At 42.1% G+C, this 19906-nt stretch overlaps 1 protein-coding gene across 1 annotated transcript in view; it reads left to right on the forward strand.

Moving 5' to 3' along the window:
• CHAF1B (chromatin assembly factor 1 subunit B) overlaps positions 1 to 19906 on the forward strand; it is a 216343-nt gene that overhangs the window by 24830 nt on the left and 171607 nt on the right. The window contains exon 2 of the mRNA XM_069202533.1: positions 18577 to 18703. Within this exon, the coding sequence (XP_069058634.1) occupies positions 18578 to 18703 (126 nt within the window). The 5' untranslated portion in view covers position 18577. The remainder of the gene's footprint in view (positions 1 to 18576; positions 18704 to 19906) is intronic.

Below are 19906 nucleotides of genomic sequence, written 5' to 3' on the forward strand. Positions count from 1 at the left end.
TTAGGATTTAGAGTCATTGTGCAACTTGATCTGATGATATACGTTCTTCAGATGTAGTTTCGTGAAGAATTTTCCGCCCTTCAATAGTCAAGAGTTTGTTGATATTAGGGAGTGAAAAATTGTCTGCAACAACACATTGAATCAGGCTCCTCAAATCAACACAAAATCTCAATTTACCGTCAGCTTTGCGTGTAATTACCACTGGAGAAATCCACTCTGACGTCTCCACTGGCTCAATTATTCACCTTTTTAACATGTCATTTACTAATTTGTTGACTTCCTCTCTTACCAAAACAGTTACTCTTCTAACTTTGTTGGACTGGAATCGCCCCATGTTTCAATTTAATCCTATGCATGTACCCCTTAAGTTCACCCATTTCCTTACGAAACACATTGTCTGCACCCCTGATAATGTCTTCCAATGCCACCTCTTGAACAACCATAACAGGATTCTCGGCACATGGATTTATAGGGATGTGTAAATCGTATTGATGAGCCCACCCGAGGATTGGCGGACCAGCTTCCGCAACATACACCTTCCCTTGAGTAAACCTTTCACCAAAGGTGATATCAGCTAACATATAGCCTATACCATCGATTTAGGGTTGATATCTTTCGGCAATAGCTTAGTGTCTGGCCACTTGGATCTAAATAAACCCTTTGGTATAATGGTATACAGAGACCCAGAGTCAACCATTAAATGAATGGCCTGTCCCTGTATAAGAAATTCAGCTGTGGGTCTTTGTTTCCTTTTGCATTCGTCCTCCACTATTAATACTCTGTCCGGGCATCCATTCAAACTACCATCTGATCCTTCAGACAACACTGCTACTCATCTTTGCAGTACTTCGGCACATCCTGGCAAAATGTCCTTTTTAATTACACTTCCTACAATCCTTTCCCTTCGCGAAACAATTCCTAGCTCCAGTTCTGTGATTGTAGCTACCACAGTTATTGCATGTTTTCCCAGTTACTTTTACATTTTGACCACCTTCACTGATTCTGTATGTACCTGCACCACTTTTGCTATTAAAAGCTTCACAGTCCGTGTGTTGACCAATGACTGACACACCAATTTTCTCCTCCTTCTTATCCATTACCCTCATGCAATAGTCCGATTCTTCTATCACTTTAGCTATCTCTATGGCATCTTTTAGAGTCTGATTCTTATCAGCCCACAACCTTTCTTGTATCTTGCGATTGTTCCACTGTACTATAAGTTGATCGCGTATCATCTCATCTGTCATTGGGCCAAACTGACATTTTAACGATAACTCTCTTAACCTGGTGACAGTCATCGATCGACTCACCAGGACGTTGTGGCGGAGTATAAAATTTGTGTTGTCTAATCGCAGTATTCCTACCCTTAGCAAATCTAATCTCTAAACGTTTACGCGCATCAGAGTAAACATCAACATCGGATTGGTCTTCTTGAATAGGTAATGCCGGTAGGTACTTAAAGATGTGTTGCCCTCCCTTGTCCAAAGCATTCAATAAAATAGCCTTTTTCCTCCCTAGAGAAAAATTGCGCCCATCAATTGCTTCCAAATAATTATCAAAAACATCAATCCATTCTTCCCACTCCAGCGATGGCTCACCTGGTTGGGATAAAAATGGCGGTGGTGGCGTGATAGCATGCAAATCCATACTGATACAGATGCTTAAGTAAATTAATGTCTATACTAGAAGTGGTCAACCACGTACTGTACGTAGTACCCTGCAGTTACACCGACAAACTAAAGCAAATGTTAAAAAAAAAAAAATAAAAAAAAATGAATGATTAAATAACCAACATAAATACAATCTGTAAATAAGTGTGCACTTGGTATGCACTCAACACATCAAACTGAAGATTTAGGGGTTTGAGTCAATGTCACATTAACAGCGGTAACTTTCCACTGTGCTGCAAGCAATTGCCTGTAGACAATTTATTCGGCAACGATATCTTTTTAAGGTCCTTTGTTCTAAAACCCACAAACCGGAACCAAAGATCCTTTCCTCTAATGTTGTAGCGCCGGAAACGCACTCCCACTAGCCGTCAATACGGAGCAGACATGTCACCGTGCTTGACGTATTCCACTTATGAGAAACAAATCAGCAAGACGAGGTGAGTCAAACTCCTGTCCGACGGGCTGTACAAGTGCGCTCCACGCAGCCAGTCTCACGTGCTGCACAAACAGATGTTCGATATCGCCGCGCTCCACACAGCACGCGCGCGGTGTTTGATTACAGTTGATTTCTCCAGTCTCACGCGCTGCACAAATAAATATCGGATATCAGTGCACTCCACGCAGCGCGCACACTGTCTTTTGTCACCGTTGATTTCCTCCAACAAACGGTAACAGTAAACACCATCCCTGGCTTAACTCATACACAGTACCTACAAAATATCACAGGGAAGCGTAGGACAGGCAACGTCCTTTCCTCTTCGAAGTCGCAGAATCACTGCACGCTAGTCCGTAGAGGTCACACTACTCCTTAGCCGCTCCAACTTGTCGCCAAAATTATGTTGTAACAGAAACTCCCACACAAAGGATGTCTTTGTTAAATGTTTATTAGATAACACGAAACAAGTGTGACCACCACGGCCAGATTGAAAATAACTGACTCTGGTGGAATGTCCCAGTTCCTAGGACACCACGTTCCTATAACAACCTACAAGCATTCTAATATACCTAAGCTACACATTATAACATGGATCATACCAAAACTTGCAATGGGCTTTGAGCCAACCCCTTACGTACAATTGGTTAGCTTTCTTGTCATGTCATATTCAATGGCATTCCTTCCTCTAGTGTTTCTCACTCCCCTGATGCCCCTGGTCCTCTAGCGTCTCTATCATCCTTTTGATCAGATGACTTGTATCTTTACACTAATCACATGGAGGGAACTACTTTTTCTTTTGTTTTCGGCACTCTGAGTGCATTTGTTTTCTTGCTCTCTCCCTTGTGTGCTGCTTACTCCTGCAAATACCCACCCTGAACACTTTGTTGCACCCCCACACTTCAGCATTGCTTTCCCCAACCTTTTCTTTTCTCAAGCTCCTTTGTTGGACAATTTATTTTCCTTTTTTTTTTTTTTTTTTTAGTGCTGGGCAGAGACTACTTGCTGTCGGGCTGGTATGTTTTCAAAAAGTTGCTTTGCGCGATAAGTCTTTCACCCGAGTGAATTGAAACTATCATGGTCTTTCTATTTCTTTTAATTTATCTTGTGTAAGCTAGTTGAGCCTTTTTAAAAACATTTTATTTTATTTTGGTACATGGGGAATGCAAGAATGTTTCAATGGGTGCATGAATGAATACAAGAGGTCAAGAATGAGTGGTGTAGGGCTTGTGTGTATGTGCTATTTGCATACTGCGAACATGCACTGTCAAAGACGATGATACAGCAGACAAGTAATTGGAGCGGTAGATAGGTTCTGATGGCAGAAGTGGACTGTTGATACATCGTGATGTAAAATTCTTCAAAGAAGTGCCTTTTCATCTCTTTCCTAAAGTGGAGCAAAGTCCAGTCTTCCTGATAGTCAGGGATGATGTTTGAGATCCTGAGTGCAGGAGACCTGTTATGTTTTCTATTTTATACACTTCTTTGTCTCAAGTTGGGTGCTGTCTTGCCACTGGGTATCCCAACAGCCCTTAGAAATGACAAACTAGCTAGCCAACTATATGGGGTTTCTGGTCTTGATGGTTCTCTATATGGTACAACTTGTTTTGAAGATGGTACAAGCTGGCAAGAGGAGCCATTACATAGTCTGTATGGATGAGATGTGCATCGGTATGTGGGCTGCCATTAAAGGTAGGGGATGTGGTAGAGTTCAGGAGGCCATGAAGCAGTGTAGCCACCATCCAGATGCAAGAGTATGAGGGCATAAACAGCAGTTATGCAGTTGCCTTATGGGAGAAATGACTTAACTTCAATAGAAAGTCTTTTTTTCTTTGCAGTGTTTTCCTCTAAGGTGAGGTTGGGGTCCAGGGTTTAATGCAAACTACTTGGCGTTGCTTGTTCATGGCAAGTAACAGGGATTCCATCATGATGGTGTTGAGCTTCAGGTAAGAAAAGAAGGCATTGTTTGGATTGTAGAATGTATGGAGCAGAGGAAACTTTCAAGTAAATAAGATTTGTGTATTGTTGGTACATTTTTATGCTGCTATTGGTGTGTAGAGCCCAAAGGGGCTCCATTTAGAGGTTGGAGATGACTGGGGACAAGGTTGAACCCTGCAAGTGACTGGGGCTCTTTTGGGACCTCCAGGTGCCCATTAGAATTACTGGCTTCGGGGAGATAGGAGAGCCAGAAAGAATGTTGCCATTAAATCACAATTAGACCTTAGAGTATGGCTGAGGGTGGGATATATCATGAGGTATTGTGTGCCTGAAGTCACTAGTGACTGAAGAGGCATTTACACCTGTTAAGACTGACATGTTGGCATGGCCTTTGCTTGTTTTTAATTTTTAATTTTGTTGATATGTCTCATGATAAACTATTGAAATGGGTGCTTAACTCTTTAAACAATACTGGCTGGAACTTAGTAAGGACCATAGGTGCATACTTTGTGGAACTGGCCCCAACCCAAAGGTAAACAGTAGTAAAATGGGGCATATGATTATGCTACTAATGTTATTGCTGGTGAAAAGGTGTAATGCCGTTATTTGGGTGAGTAGGGCAGCACTGGCCTTTGAGTTATTGCTGACTAATGTGGCATGGTCATCAAAGACGATGTATATGTGCAAAACAAGAACCACTGGCACCGCTAATTGCACCCAAAATCATTACTAGTAGATCCGTGCAATCAATTAGAAATGCACTTGTCCAATATTTAATTCTTTGGTGCTTCGGCAGGTATTCATTCACCCCTCTCTCCACCCCAGCAATTGTTCCTTATTGACCTAAACATTAAAACAGGCACACCTTTTTCTCCATATCTTGTTTTTCATGGATGTCCTCTGTCTTCCAGTTAAAAACAAAAATTATTTTTCTCCATTCCTTGTAGCTAACGTGAAACTCCAGGTGGGTCTTCCATTTGTGTGATGTTTCTCTTACCTGTTAATGATGTGATATATCCCAGTAATTCTTTGTGTTGGACCATATTCATGTTCTCCTGAATTAATAAAATCTGGTATGAGCCTGTTTCCAACTGCCATCCTAATGCTTCAGCGGCTGTTTTTAGGACATCTTGACAGTTATGAACTATGCTTGGACCTTAAACTGTATGTAGATCACTTTTTATTGCCACACATCTGTTACACTATGCCTCCATCTTATTCTCCAAAACTCTTACTCTGCATGCTTCATGTTGTCATTTAAGTTGAATTAGCCAAATCATAGAACTTATGACACATTTGTTTTGGGACCCGATAGGTCTACCTCCCATTTCATATCTTGAGTGGGGCCTATATTGTTTCTGTACTGAGACTTTCAGTTATGGTGACCATATGTAAGGCAGATTGACTGACAAGGCCCAACATGCAGGTGAAGACTAGAATAAGGATAATGACTTGTAAAGGCAGGGTAAACAATCAAATGCTAGTTTAAGTGCCTCCTGTACTTAAGGAAGCTTGCAGCTAGAGTCCAAAAAAACTCAAGCCTTTCACTTAGGTATAAACAACCATTGGTTTCTAGCACCTAAACAACCATTGGTTTCTAGCACCCTACTCTGAAAATGGTTCCAGGACCAATGATGGCGCTCCACATAAGCAGTAACAAACCTTTTGTTCAAACTGACTTGAGTTGGCGAGGAGGCTGAAAGAAATTAGCTCAAAGCCTTGGGCCTGGCTGTGGTCTGTGCTGCTGATAACCTGACTAGGTTTTGGCAGCATGCGATTATTCTGGGACTGACCGCTGGAGGAGGGAATCTTGTCTTGACGTTGCTGCTCTCTGTCAGAATCCTGAAGGGACACAAAAAGATTTAATGGGGATTTTATGTGGGAGAGACTGAGGTCTGGCATGTGACAGCATTGGCTGGGAGATGTCTGAACAGTGTGTGCGCACTGGGTGAATATCCACAACAAGGAATCCAGTGGTCTACTGTAGCACCTTTTCTTGCTGTCTGACTGGAATTAGGTGATCTAAATTTAGTGCAGATGTTGTCTTCACAAGTCACTCAAGAATTGACAGGCCTGTTATAAAGTAAGATCTTTATGTATTACTATATCTCAGATGTGTTTTGGTTGGAAAGAGTCTCTCGACAGTGAGTTTGAGATACTATGTTACTGATTTTCATCTCTCTAGGAGGGGTGAGGTCCCCCCACATTGCTTTTCCAAAGATGGAGTGCATTTTGGTTTGCTTATAACATTGGCACCATGTGGGGAATCTTCACACAACTTTTGTTTTTTTTTGTTTTTTTTAATCCACCTCCTTCCTGATAAGTTTTGAGGTGATCTGTCAATAGGAGGTCAGAGGGGAAAAAAGGCAGGGAGTGTTCCCAAAAAAGAAAATCCCTATGCATTTCATAGACTTTTTCTTTTTTTTTGTCTCCTTCTTGGAAAGCAAGATCGCGAAAACTGCCGAACAAAATTACACCAAATTTAGCAGGAAGCTAGATCGTAGTCCAGAAAGCATGTTTTTTGTGATTTTATTGTATATCCATTCAGTAGTTTTGGAGATTTTAATGTATTTGTATATCTGGGTGGATGGGTTTGAGAGACTCTTGCTAGAGTCCTTCAGGCTCATTTTTTAAAAATATAATAGAGCCTTATTGTTGGCCTGGGAGATTATTTTTTTCCCCATTGGGCCATCTTGCTCCCACAGAGTTAGGCTCTTGCTGGAGGCAGCAAGTGCTCCGATTGGCTGCCAGTAACATGACCAACAAGCATTTGTAATGCAGTTGGTCTCTCATTTGCCTGATTTAGAGCTATTGGCATGTAAATTCATAACTGGAATTTTCCAGCCACATAAATTTTGTCAGCACTGCCTCATAATTTCATCTTTTCCTGCCATATAATTCCAGTGGCCTTGCATATAACTAAAACACTTGCATTTACCTTCATCAGCAGCAAAAAATGAAAATGTTGCCATTTAGTTTCTTTAAATGCCAATGGGAATTCCAATAGAATACCACTTTCACCGCCCCACCATCAGAGCTGCTGGCTAACGCAATTCCCCCAAAAAAGACACAAGACAGCCACAGAGGAGAAATAAACTAGAACAGTCACCCAAACATATCAAAAGTGTTTAAACCGTCATAGTGTAATAAGAATGTTAAGTTTGCCTGAATTGTGGTCATAAGTGTAATAAGGAGCAATGATTAAAACGTATACAATTATCACTTAAACCTTTTATCAGAAATACACGTTTGGCATTAGACCGTAATGCTCCAAACAGCCCCTAGAGGGAGGGCACCATAACAAAAATATTATTTGTCAGAAACCTGGTCATGTAACCATAGTGTTAGACCCTAGAGGGGATAACCCCATGAAAAAAACAGACATTAATGCAGAGTAACCATATACTTAGCCTCTGGGGAAATTTTTAGTGTTAGCAAGACCACTGCAATGATATTACAAAGCAGGTTTTAAAACAAAACCTCTCCCAGCTCAAGTTGTATCCATGAGACAGCTTAAGACACCGAATGGTGGGAGGAGTTATTTTGGTGTCCCCACTTACTTAGTGTGTGGACCCAGAGATAATGTAGACAGAGCGTTTTGAAGGTGGTCACATTGTCCCAGGACCACCACAGGTCGAGTTATGAGCAAACACGTTATGTAAAAGTATCCCCAAAGAATTATGGGGTGAGTTTTATTTGCTTCATATAGTCCATTATGTTGACTGCAGTGCCCAGAACAGCCCCAGAGGACACCACAATAAAAATAGCATTTGGAAGAAACATGGTCATACAACCATACAGTCAGCCATTAGAGAGCATAACCACATGAAAAAAGAATGGGAGAAAGTAGTGCAGTGTAACATTGTATTTAGCCCCTAGTGGGCAAAGGGCAATACATATTTTTTAGGCTAGCAGGCCTATTGCATTGATATTACAAACAAAGCCCATAAAACTTAACTTCTCTCACCTGTAAAAAAAAAAAAAAAAAAAAAAAAAAATTTCCAGCCACGATAAAGCTTGAAAAGATAAGGAGTGGTGGTAGAGGTTATTATTTTCGAGTCCCCACTAACAGTGTGGGGACCCAGATATGATTTAGACAGATCATTGTGGCCAGTGTTTTGAAGGTGGTCTCATTGTCCTAGGACCTCAACAGGCTGAGTTACGAGCAAATATGTTTTGTAAAAGTAATGCCCTGCAAAGCATTATGGGACAAGTTTCCGTGCCACAAATATTTTAATATGTTGACATGACTGTAATGCTTAGAACGGCCCCTAGAGGACACCACAATGAAAATAGCATGTGTAAGAAACATGGTCATGTAACTATATAGTTAGCCCCCAGAGAGCATAACCACACAATAAGAAAATGACAATAACTAATGCAGTTTAACCATATATTTAGCCCACAAGGGACACAGTGCATTACGTATATTCAGGGGTAACAGGCCTTTAAAGTTGATATAAAAAACAAGGCCCTAAAACACGAGCAACTCCAAGCTGTAAAAAGTTCCAGCCATGAGAGATCTTAAACAGGCACTGAATGGTGGGAGGTATTATTATTTTGGGGTCTCCACTATCCTAGTTTGGGTGGTGGTGGTGGTGGGGGGGTGGGAGGGGGCGGGTGATGTTGTGTAAAAGTAATGCCCTGCAAAGTATTATGGGTCAAGTTTTCCTGTGTGCAGTGAATATTGTAGCATCGCCTCTCCCACTGTGCTGAGAGCCGCTTTCACTTTAAGGATTTGTTTTGCGTAAAACATTCACCAGTTTCAAGTGTTAAGGGGAGAGCCACAAGAAATAACTGATTAAGTAACTGTGAACAGTGTGACCAGTGCTCCAATACCGTGAATAGAGTTCATGCTGTTGTGCATGTTCGCACTGTGAGCGCCATGGCTGCCATGCAGCACGAAGGGGAGAGACAAAAGAAATAGCCCAAGCTGAAGTATATCAGCAGACATGCATTAATCCATGTAACAGGGGCAGTCTGCAAGGTGTGACAAACGTAAAGCATTTACCAGTGACATCCAACTGATTTTTTTTTTTTTTTTTAAAGGCAAGCCCACGAACGAGTGAATGTGATGGGCGTGGTTAAAAGCCTACAGTACTTACAATGGGTCAAAGCACTTGTACGCTCGACCTGAAGATGTTGCTGGCAACCATTACATATGACTGGGGACTTAGCCCATGTCCTGCAATTTTTCTTTAATAAATGTATGGGGACAGGGTAGAGATACCCTGCTTTATCTAGCCAGTGTGGGGTAGATTGGTCCCAGAGGGACTCGTTCAGGGTCCACAATATATTAAAAAACCCGGGTCTCGCTCAGGATCATGTCTACAAAAAAAGTGGAGGCCCAGCAATTTTCTTTCAGGTTAAAAAAAAAATAAAAAAAAAAAATATATAATAATTCTCAATGTTTGAGGATTGGGATGTCAGTGGGAGTCTCCCTCCCGAGCTAATTTGGGCCCTAGGAACCCCACCCCAACCCTGGAGCCAGCATTTAAAAAAAAAAAAAAAAGGGGGGGGGAGTTGGGGATTTGCATAACTTGCAAATTAAGCTAGGTAGGCCCGGGGACCCCACCCCAAAGGCAGAATTAAAAAAAACAAAAACAAAAAACAGATGGGGCTCTTAAGGCCCTGGGAACAATGTTTCCCGGGGCTGACTCACACTGTCCTGTGGAGCCCAACTCTGGACGTTTTTAAATCTCATACTGAATGGGAGAAAACATGCCTTCCCTGCCTGCAGAAGCACAGACAGGGAAGGCGTATTTGCTGACACTTGCAGGAACTTTAAAAAATGCTACCACTAGGTGAAAGCAGACTTTTGTTCCCTGTTTAGGCTCTTGCGGGCAAGCCAACACACAATTGGTACTGCTTCATGGCAGCAGTGCTGGCTCTCTGCAGCCTGGGATTTCCCCTGTGGGCCCCAATGTATTGTATGGTGCCTGGTAGGGCACTGTACACCCACCCAGAAAGTAAAGAGGCCCTATGGGGTGGGGTCCTTTGGTCCTGTTATGGCTCTGAGAGGGAATGCAGGTCCTGAAGAGAATGAGACCGTTTGGGAGTACAAACCTAGAGAGTTAGGAATGGAGCCTGCCATTATCGGTTCCACACTTTGAAATACCCAGAAGACCACCATTAGACCAACATGTTAGCCATCACTCCAGCATTTTGGTAGGAGATTGGGAAGTGGTGTAACCTTTAGACTTATCAATCAGTCCTTGTAACATCATAAAAATGTTACTGCAGCTGCAGGTCGAGTAACTTGAATAATCTACTTGACCTAAATGTAATGTACTAGACCTGCAAACAGGCCTCAAACTTTGTGATCCTAGGCAAATATTTTAGTTTACGGAGCCACCTTTTTCTTCATTCTCACATATAAGAGCACCTTTAAATATGTGAGCTCGGCATCTCTGCTGTACCAAAAAACTCTCTTGTTTGATTAGAATAAACGCTTGCTCCATGTATAAAAAGTATCTAGCCCACATACAGGGGACACATGATCCATGACTTGCCTCTTGGTTTACTAATACCATTTCCATCAGGGCCGGAGCCTTTCTCAGTTTGTTTAAACACTCACTTTTAAAATATTACTAAAAAATGATGTGGGAGCAAATTGTCATTTACAGACAGTACATTTACAAGAAATGCCCAAAAACCTTACCACTACAGGGGTGTGGAATTTAATAAAATATCTACTTGTCCATGGGACAGGATGCTTCTTATATCTATTTGTCCTTTAAAAAATCTACTTGTCTCTTTGGCGTCATGTAGTGCGGTGACAGGTTATGGCAGCAATCTCATTATGTTGGAGCTCTGATAATAGCCCCCCTCTGATTATGCTAGGGCTACTACTATAGTAGGGCTCGAATACTTGCAATCTCAATCCGCACTATAGCAATTTATTTTGCCACCTTTCCACAGATCTACATGCTTGGCCGGAGGAAGCAGTAAGCAACTATTCCAAGGCTGGAGTGCCATTGAGTCTGCACACCTACTAACTTACATGTTTTAAGGATTTTCACCAGCTCTTCTCTAATTGTTTCCCATAATGAGAATGGTTGGAAATGTACTCCTGACAATGGCATTAGTTCTTCCAGGGTTGGGGAAAAAAGTGGTTGGAGAGAAAGTGAACTTGTAAACATTCAATAGATTTTCACATGAGCAAATCTACACATGCAAATTTGCTTGCGCTAAAATATAGTTCACAAATATTTTGTAGGTGTACTATTTCCTCATGTACTTCTGTTAGTTCTTGTGAATTCATGAAAGACACTAATTCAAAGACCTATACCAGGGGGGCACTTTTATGACTTTCTGTAAGAATTGGCTCCATAATTAGGTCTGGCATTAACAAAGACCTTTTGTTTTTCTGAAAGTTCTATTTCTGTCTGTCTTTTGGCTGGCTTTACTGTGAGTGATCACATTTTGCTCTTCCACTAGGAGCATACTGGCGCACAAATGTTTGTTCAGTGCCAGGAACTACTGTGGAAATTGATATCGTAACAAAACTGGATTCCCCGACCTCCCCCCCCCCCCCCGCAAAGACCCCTTGCCACCAAACCCCAGACTCCCTCAGCGAAGGTGCCGTGCTGAGTGGGCCCTCTGGAGGGGAGCTCCGGGGCCTTTGTTAGGCCACTGGTGGCAATGTGTGCCTTTTGAGACACAAAGTTTTTTGCTTTTTGCCAATGTTTGTTACAGTGGTGAGGGCCTGGCAGCTCCCACAACAATAAAGGGTTACAAAAGCAATGTCAAAACAAGACATGCATTGACGGAACCAAAAGACTCCCAAAACTGTTGTAGCGGTTGGCTTTGCCAGTGCTGGTTTACTTTCATGCTTCCCATACTCATTTAAAGTGGTTACACTGATTTTCCATTAGGAATATTTTTTAGAAATACTAGCATGCATCAACACATTTTACTAAATATCGCTTCAAAGAAATAGAACCTACAGTTTCGTAGTAGCGAAACCTTTATTTTCCTACTTGCTTTTTTCTGAACTCATGCTTACAAGCTTCTGCAAATATTTGCATCTAATCAGAGCATTTTGGGAGCATTATACTTAGCCTCCTATTAAACTTTTCAAACGTGTATGTACTTTTTTTTATTTTTTTTTTTTATTTTTTTTTATTTTTTACTGGAACCACTGTCAAAGTGCAGTGTGGCCATAAAACGTTTATTTACAGCACACACCCTAATAATGAAGTCTATTCATTTATGAATCATAGATACAAGTTCGAACAGCGTTAACATATGGGACACATTACTTTAACTGCAGACAGTTAACTTCTCTGTAAACTGGCAGCCAAACGGTTTGTGCTGCAGGGGGTTGGGCCTACTTGTCCTAAGGACAAAATAAACATGAAAACTTGTTGTCCTTGACCTCAAACAATATGTCCGGGGCGTCGGGTGATAGGAATTCCACATCCCTGCCACTAACTAGCAGCTTTACTGATAAAACTATATAATGTAATAACAATCTGTGAAAATTGGGTATCCTTTGCACATCACCAAGTAAGGTGTTCTGATTTGTTTTCATCCTATTAAATTATTTTTTTCATAACACAAGTACAAAATCTGGGCTTTCACACCTACTGAAATATATTTTGAAATGTTTATACACTTGACTTCGTTTTTTAAATGTGGTGTGTCTTAGTATAGCAGATCAGACAGCTCACCTTATAAAATCCTGGAACTTTGCAGTCAGAAGGAAAATTAATTGTAAGAAGGCAAACTTACTTTTGACCTTGGTCTCTGAACACAGACCAAATGTCACAAGATATGAACACGATTTAAAGGCATCCTTATTGCTCTTTCACTTTGTGATGGAACAGTTTCTCATCTCGCCAGAAGGATGAGTAAATCCTAAAAATAGCTCGGCCTGATAAAATGACTCACCATAGCGAGTGGGTGAGTAGATTTTTCGAGGCCTGTCAAAGTGCTGGAATCTACCAAGCAAATTGAATTGTTTGCCTTCGAAACTAGCACTTTTGAACCTTGCCAAATGAGAAAAAGGATACATAAGTTATGAGCATTTTATAGCTGTTCCTTTCCTTGGAAGTACTGGCCACAGTACTAAGAGTAATTGAAACAAATAGTTGAAAGTAGAGATGTGCTCCAACGTGCAAGTCCCTTTTTTTTTATTTTATTTTTTACTATTATTAAATGAACATGGTTGGTCAGAAGTGGGGACAGCAAGGGAGCTGAGTTGACAGTAGGAAACCATTTCAGGTGCCACTCAGACTTGCAAAAACAAAGAACCACAAATGTGCAGCTAGCAAGTCCAAATAGTTTATGCTATGCTCTGCCCTTTGATCAACAAAATGACTGACCAGTTGCTGATGCTGTATTCTGAGACTCTGCTCAAGAAGCTGTTGAGACTGGACCTAAAAGGAATATGCATTTCTCATCTGATTGAGGAAAGGGTTGACCTTTATTTAAAAAAAAAAAAAAAAGAAAAAAAAAACACACATATAGCATTTTATTTGTTGTGGCATTTTCTGTGTTGGCCAGTGTAATAGACCGACCCTGTGAGCCATCATTTTGGACATTGTTTAGATATTGTGAAACTCACTAGCCCAAAGTAAATACATTGCCCGGAACCTAACCTCTACCTGGTGGCAGTTCACCCACTCTGCCTGGGGACAAGGCATGGACTCTTGAAGAAGCTTTTTGGTTGCTTGGGCAAAGTAACTGTAAGGTCCCGGAAATGAGTGAAGCTGTCTTGATTCTGCAGCTAACAGCATAAGAGCCTGGAAAATCTGTGTGGAAGGTGCTTCAAAGAACCAAGACCGCATAAGGGCCATATGATTTCGCCCTTAGAATAGCTGGCCTGAACAATTCAGAAACATGGAAGCTTTGAGTGACCGAGCAGCAAAGATGATTTACTCTAGATGAAATGGGGAACTTGAACTGTTACTGGTCCTCCAGGAACCCTTAGGATGCCTGTCACAGACAGTTTTTTGCTTTAGTAATCATGGTGTTCAGGTCTGTTCTGCATGCTGGAGCAGGCCATCTTTAACCTGGAAATGTTTTAACCATTTGTGTAGCGCCTATGTTTCCAGAGACATTTGTAGTTGCTGTGGATCCCTAACACCAAACTCTTTAATCACAGGAGAAACCAAAGCAACTTTCGGGGTTCCTAGTTTGCTTCTGCCACAACAAAATTTTAGCTGGAACCAGTATTTTGACATACTCTCCCCAATAGACTGGGGAATCATTGTTCTACTTTTATATCCCCTGCCTCTAGCTCAAAACTAAAAGTGTTGGTGTCTTAACAGTTTTTGGATACTTTTGTGACCTATTAGATTCTCAGTCACTACTGACTATAAGTGCACCTTTGACTGCATTATGTGGCACTGTTGTGATGGCCTTTTGGTTTTACTTCTGCTGCCCCTTTAATTGTATCATCATAAGCTGGTTTGTAGACATGATAGAAAAAGGCCACACAAGGTTTGAATTTCCCCCTGTCTACCTGAGTGGAGCCACACCTAAAGTAACATTGGCCATATGTACAATATTATAAAAAGCCTAGCATTTAACTGTATCTCTACCTGGGAAGTGCTGGGACCATCTGGTTTTCTTTGTGTATTATGTTTTCACCATGTAAATATACATTTTCTGCAGGGTCACCTCCAAACTTATTGCCTTCACCCTTCCTGTTTCCTGAATTCATTTTCGTTGGCCTGAGCACTTTACCACTGCTAACCATTGCTAAAGTGCTTGTGCTGTCTCCCCAAAACGTGGTAACTTTGACCTACACCAGATTGGCATATTCCATTTACTTATATAAGTCACTATTATATGGTACTACATGTACCCAAGGCCTATAAGTTAAATACTACAATGGGCCTGTAGCACTCATTGAGCCACCTGCTTACTTATGCCTGCCTCCTCTCCTGGGGTGCAGGTTGTCAACCAGGTCTTTCCAGGCATCTCGGTCTTGGGCTTTTCTTTCAGTTTGATGCCAAGTGAAGCCCATTGCCTTGCAGTCGGCCTCGAGGCCTTGGTGCCTGGTGTTTCTTGGCCTTCCCCTTTGCCCTTTGCCTTGAGGGTTCCAGGTCAAAGCTTGCCTGGTAGTGTTCGAAGTGGGCTTGCAGAGTGTGTGACCATCCAGCCCCAGCATCTTTTCATTTCTTCATGAGCAGGGAGTTGGAATGTCAGCTGCCATGGTGTTTGACCATCGAATTCGGAGACTTTTCCCCAGACAGGTGTTGAAGGTCTGAACTTTGGTGGTGGTCACTGTTGTTCTCCCAAGTGTTTACTCCATACAGAAGGACCTATTTTATGTTGTGTTAAAAAGCCTGACCTTGGTTTGTTGTGTTATGTCCTTGAAGCGCCAAATCTCCCCCCTCTCCCCCTTTTATTTTATTTTAAATTTTTTAGCTGAACGAAGGTTGGGCCTTCCTTTGCCGGCTCTTGGCTTAACGTCGGCATCTGTGCCGCTTTGGTTGTCTGACACTCCCCAGGTAGGTGAAGACCTCCACCTCTTAAGTGCATCGCCTGCTAGAGTGATTGCAGCTGTGCTGACCGTTAGCCTTTTGGATATATTGCATTTCTCCTGTAGATGTTAATACCAAGTTGTGCAGATGTGGCTGCCACATTGTTTGTCTTCTGTTGCATCTGCTGAGGGGTATGGGAGAGGAGGGCCATGGCCGGCCCCAAGCTCGACTGCGAAAGGAGGGTTATGCATAAGATACCCCACCATGTTAAAAAAAAAAAAAAAAAAACCTAGCTTCAAACATCAACCAAAAGGGCACCCACTGCAGTAACCCTTTAAAACATGTCCAGAGCCCGCTATTGCGGCCTGTAATGCAGTTTTAAACTGCCAATTTGACCTGGGCGAATGAACCCTTTGGCAGGCCTAAACCTTCCTTTTTACTACGTCACCCCTGAGGTAGACCTTAAAGGCCCATAGTGCAGGGTGCATTGTATTTAAAAAGTAGGACATGTTACATGTCCTTTTAGTTAAAAAAAAAAAAAAAAAAAAAAAAAAAAAAAAAACATCCTAAATTCGTGTCACTGCTGTAAGAGCCTACCTTTCCTATTGGGTTACCATATTACATTTAATAAGTGCTAACATTTGATTAGGAGCAGACTAGGAATTCAAGTTTGGACTCGAATTGTAGTTTAAAACCCTCTTGATTGGGGAAAATCCGATTTTAAGCCACAACTCTGAAAATGCCACTATTAGAAAGTTGGCATTTTCTTCTCCTAACCATTTGGTGTCTGCTGGCAGTGCCCTGTGTCACATGACTGTAAATGGCTCTATTGTTGAGCTTTGTGTCTTCTTACCAGTAAGACAAAATGGGGCCTAGCTTATACTTCACAGGGCTTGCCTCCGGCACACACAAAGGACCCTGGCACTAGTCTTTAGTCACCCAGGACTTCTTGGAGTCTAGGGAAGGGGTGAACTTTCCAGAGCCAGACGTGGGGTTAGTATAGGAAATCTCCCCATCCCATCCATCTTCAAAGGCTGGCACCCTTTATAAATATTGGACTCTCAGATCACTTCTTCAGTACTCTCCAGGACCTTTGAAAGACTTCAGAAGGACTGCCGTGACCCAAGGAGGACTGCCTTACTGCTTGAATACCTGCCTCTTACTGCTTGAGTACCTGCCTCTTACTGCTTGAGTACCTGCCTCTTACTGCTTGAGTACCTGCCTCTTACTGCTTGAGTACCTGCCTCTTACTGCTTGAGTACCTGCCTCTTACTGCTTGAGTACCTGCCTCTTACTGCTTGAGTACCTGCCTCTTACTGCTTGAGTACCTGCCTCTTACTGCTTGAGTACCTGCCTCTTACTGCTTGAGTACCTGCCTCTTACTGCTTGAGTACCTGCCTCTTACTGCTTGAGTACCTGCCTCTTACTGCTTGAGTACCTGCCTCTTACTGCTTGAGTACCTGCCTCTTACTGCTTGAGTACCTGCCTCTTACTGCTTGAGTACCTGCCTCTTACTGCTTGAGTACCTGCCTCTTACTGCTTGAGTACCTGCCTCTTACTGCTTGAGTACCTGCCTCTTACTGCTTGAGTACCTGCCTCTTACTGCTTGAGTACCTGCCTCTTACTGCTTGAGTACCTGCCTCTTACTGCTTGAGTACCTGCCTCTTACTGCTTGAGTACCTGCCTCTTACTGCTTGAAGGTAAACTGGACCACCTCCTTGAACCCAAAACCCTCAGAAGAGACTCCAAGGCCTACTTTGCTGGTCCCTGTGTGAACTACGTGGACATAACAAGCTCCAGAGACCTTGAACTCTGCACTTAGCCTCTGCTGGAGTGAGTAGACCTCCCCCCCTTCCCCCCCCCCCCAAGTAGTGATCTCTCTCCTCCGAAAGTGGTGCTCCTGCTTAACTCTAAAACTTGTGACTTAAATTTGTTTCCCCCAAAATGTGCCAGAAGAACCAACAGCAAACCGGAACCTAGCTGCCAGCCAATCTGCTGATTGGCATGACTTTGTGGTAACTCCTGCTATGTACTCTGAGTAGCAAATGCTGTTTAGCGGGATCTCCCAGCAAATGGTATCTGCCTTGTGTAGCCCTTTGGGGCTACAGCTTGCAGCTGTGTCCTGCTGGAGGTTTTCGACGCCCAAAAAGTTGTCTAAGTCCAAATGTAAATATATTCACCAGGCTAGACGGCGACAGGCTCCCTATCGACACCCTCTTTGGCCTGCAAATTTAGCTTTTTCCTGCTCAATTTGTTCCCCGCCATCGTCAATGGCACAATTGAGGCTTTGTCCAGCGGCTCTCCTACCCCGACTCCTGCGACACACCCTGCTGCCTTTCCCTGCTGAACTCTACCTTCTCTTAGAATTCTCTTCAAGAAATGTTTTGAGTCTGCAGCTAAGCAGAGCATAGGCCAATCCACCCCTTATGTCAGACTTGCATGGTTGGCCTTAACTTTTGACTTGGCTTCGGCGGTCTCATGCGAACAAATACGTGGGGTTGGCGCTGTGATCTTTTAAGCGCCATTGCACTTTAAAAATTCATAACACTGGTTCTACTGGTTGGATTTAATTAGTTTTTTTTGTCATCTTATTAAATTATCTATTTTCTTTTCTAATTTGGTTTGGGATTTTTCTTGTGTTGTGTTCACTTTATTACTGTTTGTGTGCTGCATAAATACAGTGCCTCTACGTTAAGCCTGACTGCTTTTGTGCCAAGTTACCAGAGTGTTGAGCATAGAGGCATGACGTTGCTTGTGTAGGGTTGAACCCCTCAATCAATAATCTACTTTCTTGCATTATATTGTGCTCCAGGCTGGGTCTCAGTTTCTAACCCATACCACATTGGCAGTTTGAGTTCGATACCTCAGAAATGTCAAGTAACTATCCCACAGGATACTGCCTAGTACCCACTGACTGCCCAGGATCAAAATTGCAAAATATTATTTAGACAGCAGTCTTCACTGGAACAATCAATGTTATTCTAAATGTCTCTAATGTTTGTTCTATATTTAATTTGAAAATAGATGTTATTTGCTCTTTTATGCATGTAGTGCCTTTTTAACCTGGAAGTAATCTGATCAATTCTTTCTTTGAAAGGATGAAATTTATAACTTGTGAAATAGCCTGGCACAACAAAGAACCAGTGTACAGCGTAGACTTCCAGCATGGTATTGATGGTAAAATCAACAGACTGGCATCAGCAGGAGTAGACACTACAGTTCGGGTAAGTTTGGTACCTATTAAAGAATCTAGATTCTTTCACCATGCAAAGAAAGAATATTGGTTTGATGTACATGGACAATGTGAGGTGGTTGTTCCCTTTTGTTACGGACACTGTCATCAGTGTATTTACAAAGAGCAGGGAAAGGCGTCCTAGATTATGAATTACCAAAAAGGGAGTGACTACTGCCTCAGTACTTGGTAAAGTTTAGCTTCAGATAGCATACATTCTAAAGTTGCATTTAAAAAAAAAAAAAAAAAAAGATGCTGCCAGATTTGATTTTTTTTTTTTTTTTTTTTAAAGAAGCGAGTCCTCTGTTTAAATTTAAGGGGATCCTGGAGCAAGTGTAGGACTAGCATTTGCAATGCAGTGGGTCTCGTAGTTGCTCGCCTTAGAGCGTTTAGCATTGAAAAGTCCTAATCTGGCTTTTATTGCCACATAAATTAAAAATAAGCGAGCCGATTTAAAGTGCCTGGCAATGAAGGAATGCACAAAAGGAAACAGAAGTTAGATTGCTGTCAAACGTATCGGCAAATGTGCAATTATCTATATAATAGGGTCGATGTCATTCAAAGCGCTCAGTTACTGCCCAGCAGGAAGGATGGTGTAAATTCGACAGAGGGTTTTGTGGATCTCCCCTCACTCCAGTTTAACCCTTCATCTTACCCCAGCGAGAAGAGAGAGAAGCAAAAAGTAAGAACAATTAGATAAGTAGCAAGGCAGAGGAGACTTTTTCTCTCCTGAGAACCTAGAACTACTTCCAAGCAAAAGGGCCTGGATATCAGCAACTAAAATAAATAGTATAAAAAGTGAGGAAGGGCTGCAGGAGCAGTAATCTGGCCAATGGGAGTAATATTTTGTTTTTGTGCACACTGACTTGTACTCTTAATCTTAAAATATAGAGATTCAATGAATGACATATACCATGGCATTCTCAGTTTCCACATTTATCATAAAAATGGTGCCCCTCATATGAGAGGGACCATCGTGTGTAATGGGAAAGGACCAAAACCACAACTATGAGGATAGGAGATTATGCTTGGGTAAGATAGGCTTTGATGGTGGTGGTAATTGCCTGCCTTATGTGGGCACGGGGTCAGCCTCCACACAATGAAACCTATCATCCCTAAATATTTCTAAAAACTAGGGACCCTTGGGAGTCAAGAGTGCTGTGGTTTGCAAGATCCTACCACCTTTTTTTTATCT

Source organism: Pleurodeles waltl, chromosome 8 (assembly GCF_031143425.1).
Source record: "Pleurodeles waltl isolate 20211129_DDA chromosome 8, aPleWal1.hap1.20221129, whole genome shotgun sequence".
Classification (NCBI taxonomy): Eukaryota; Metazoa; Chordata; class Amphibia; order Caudata; family Salamandridae; genus Pleurodeles; species Pleurodeles waltl.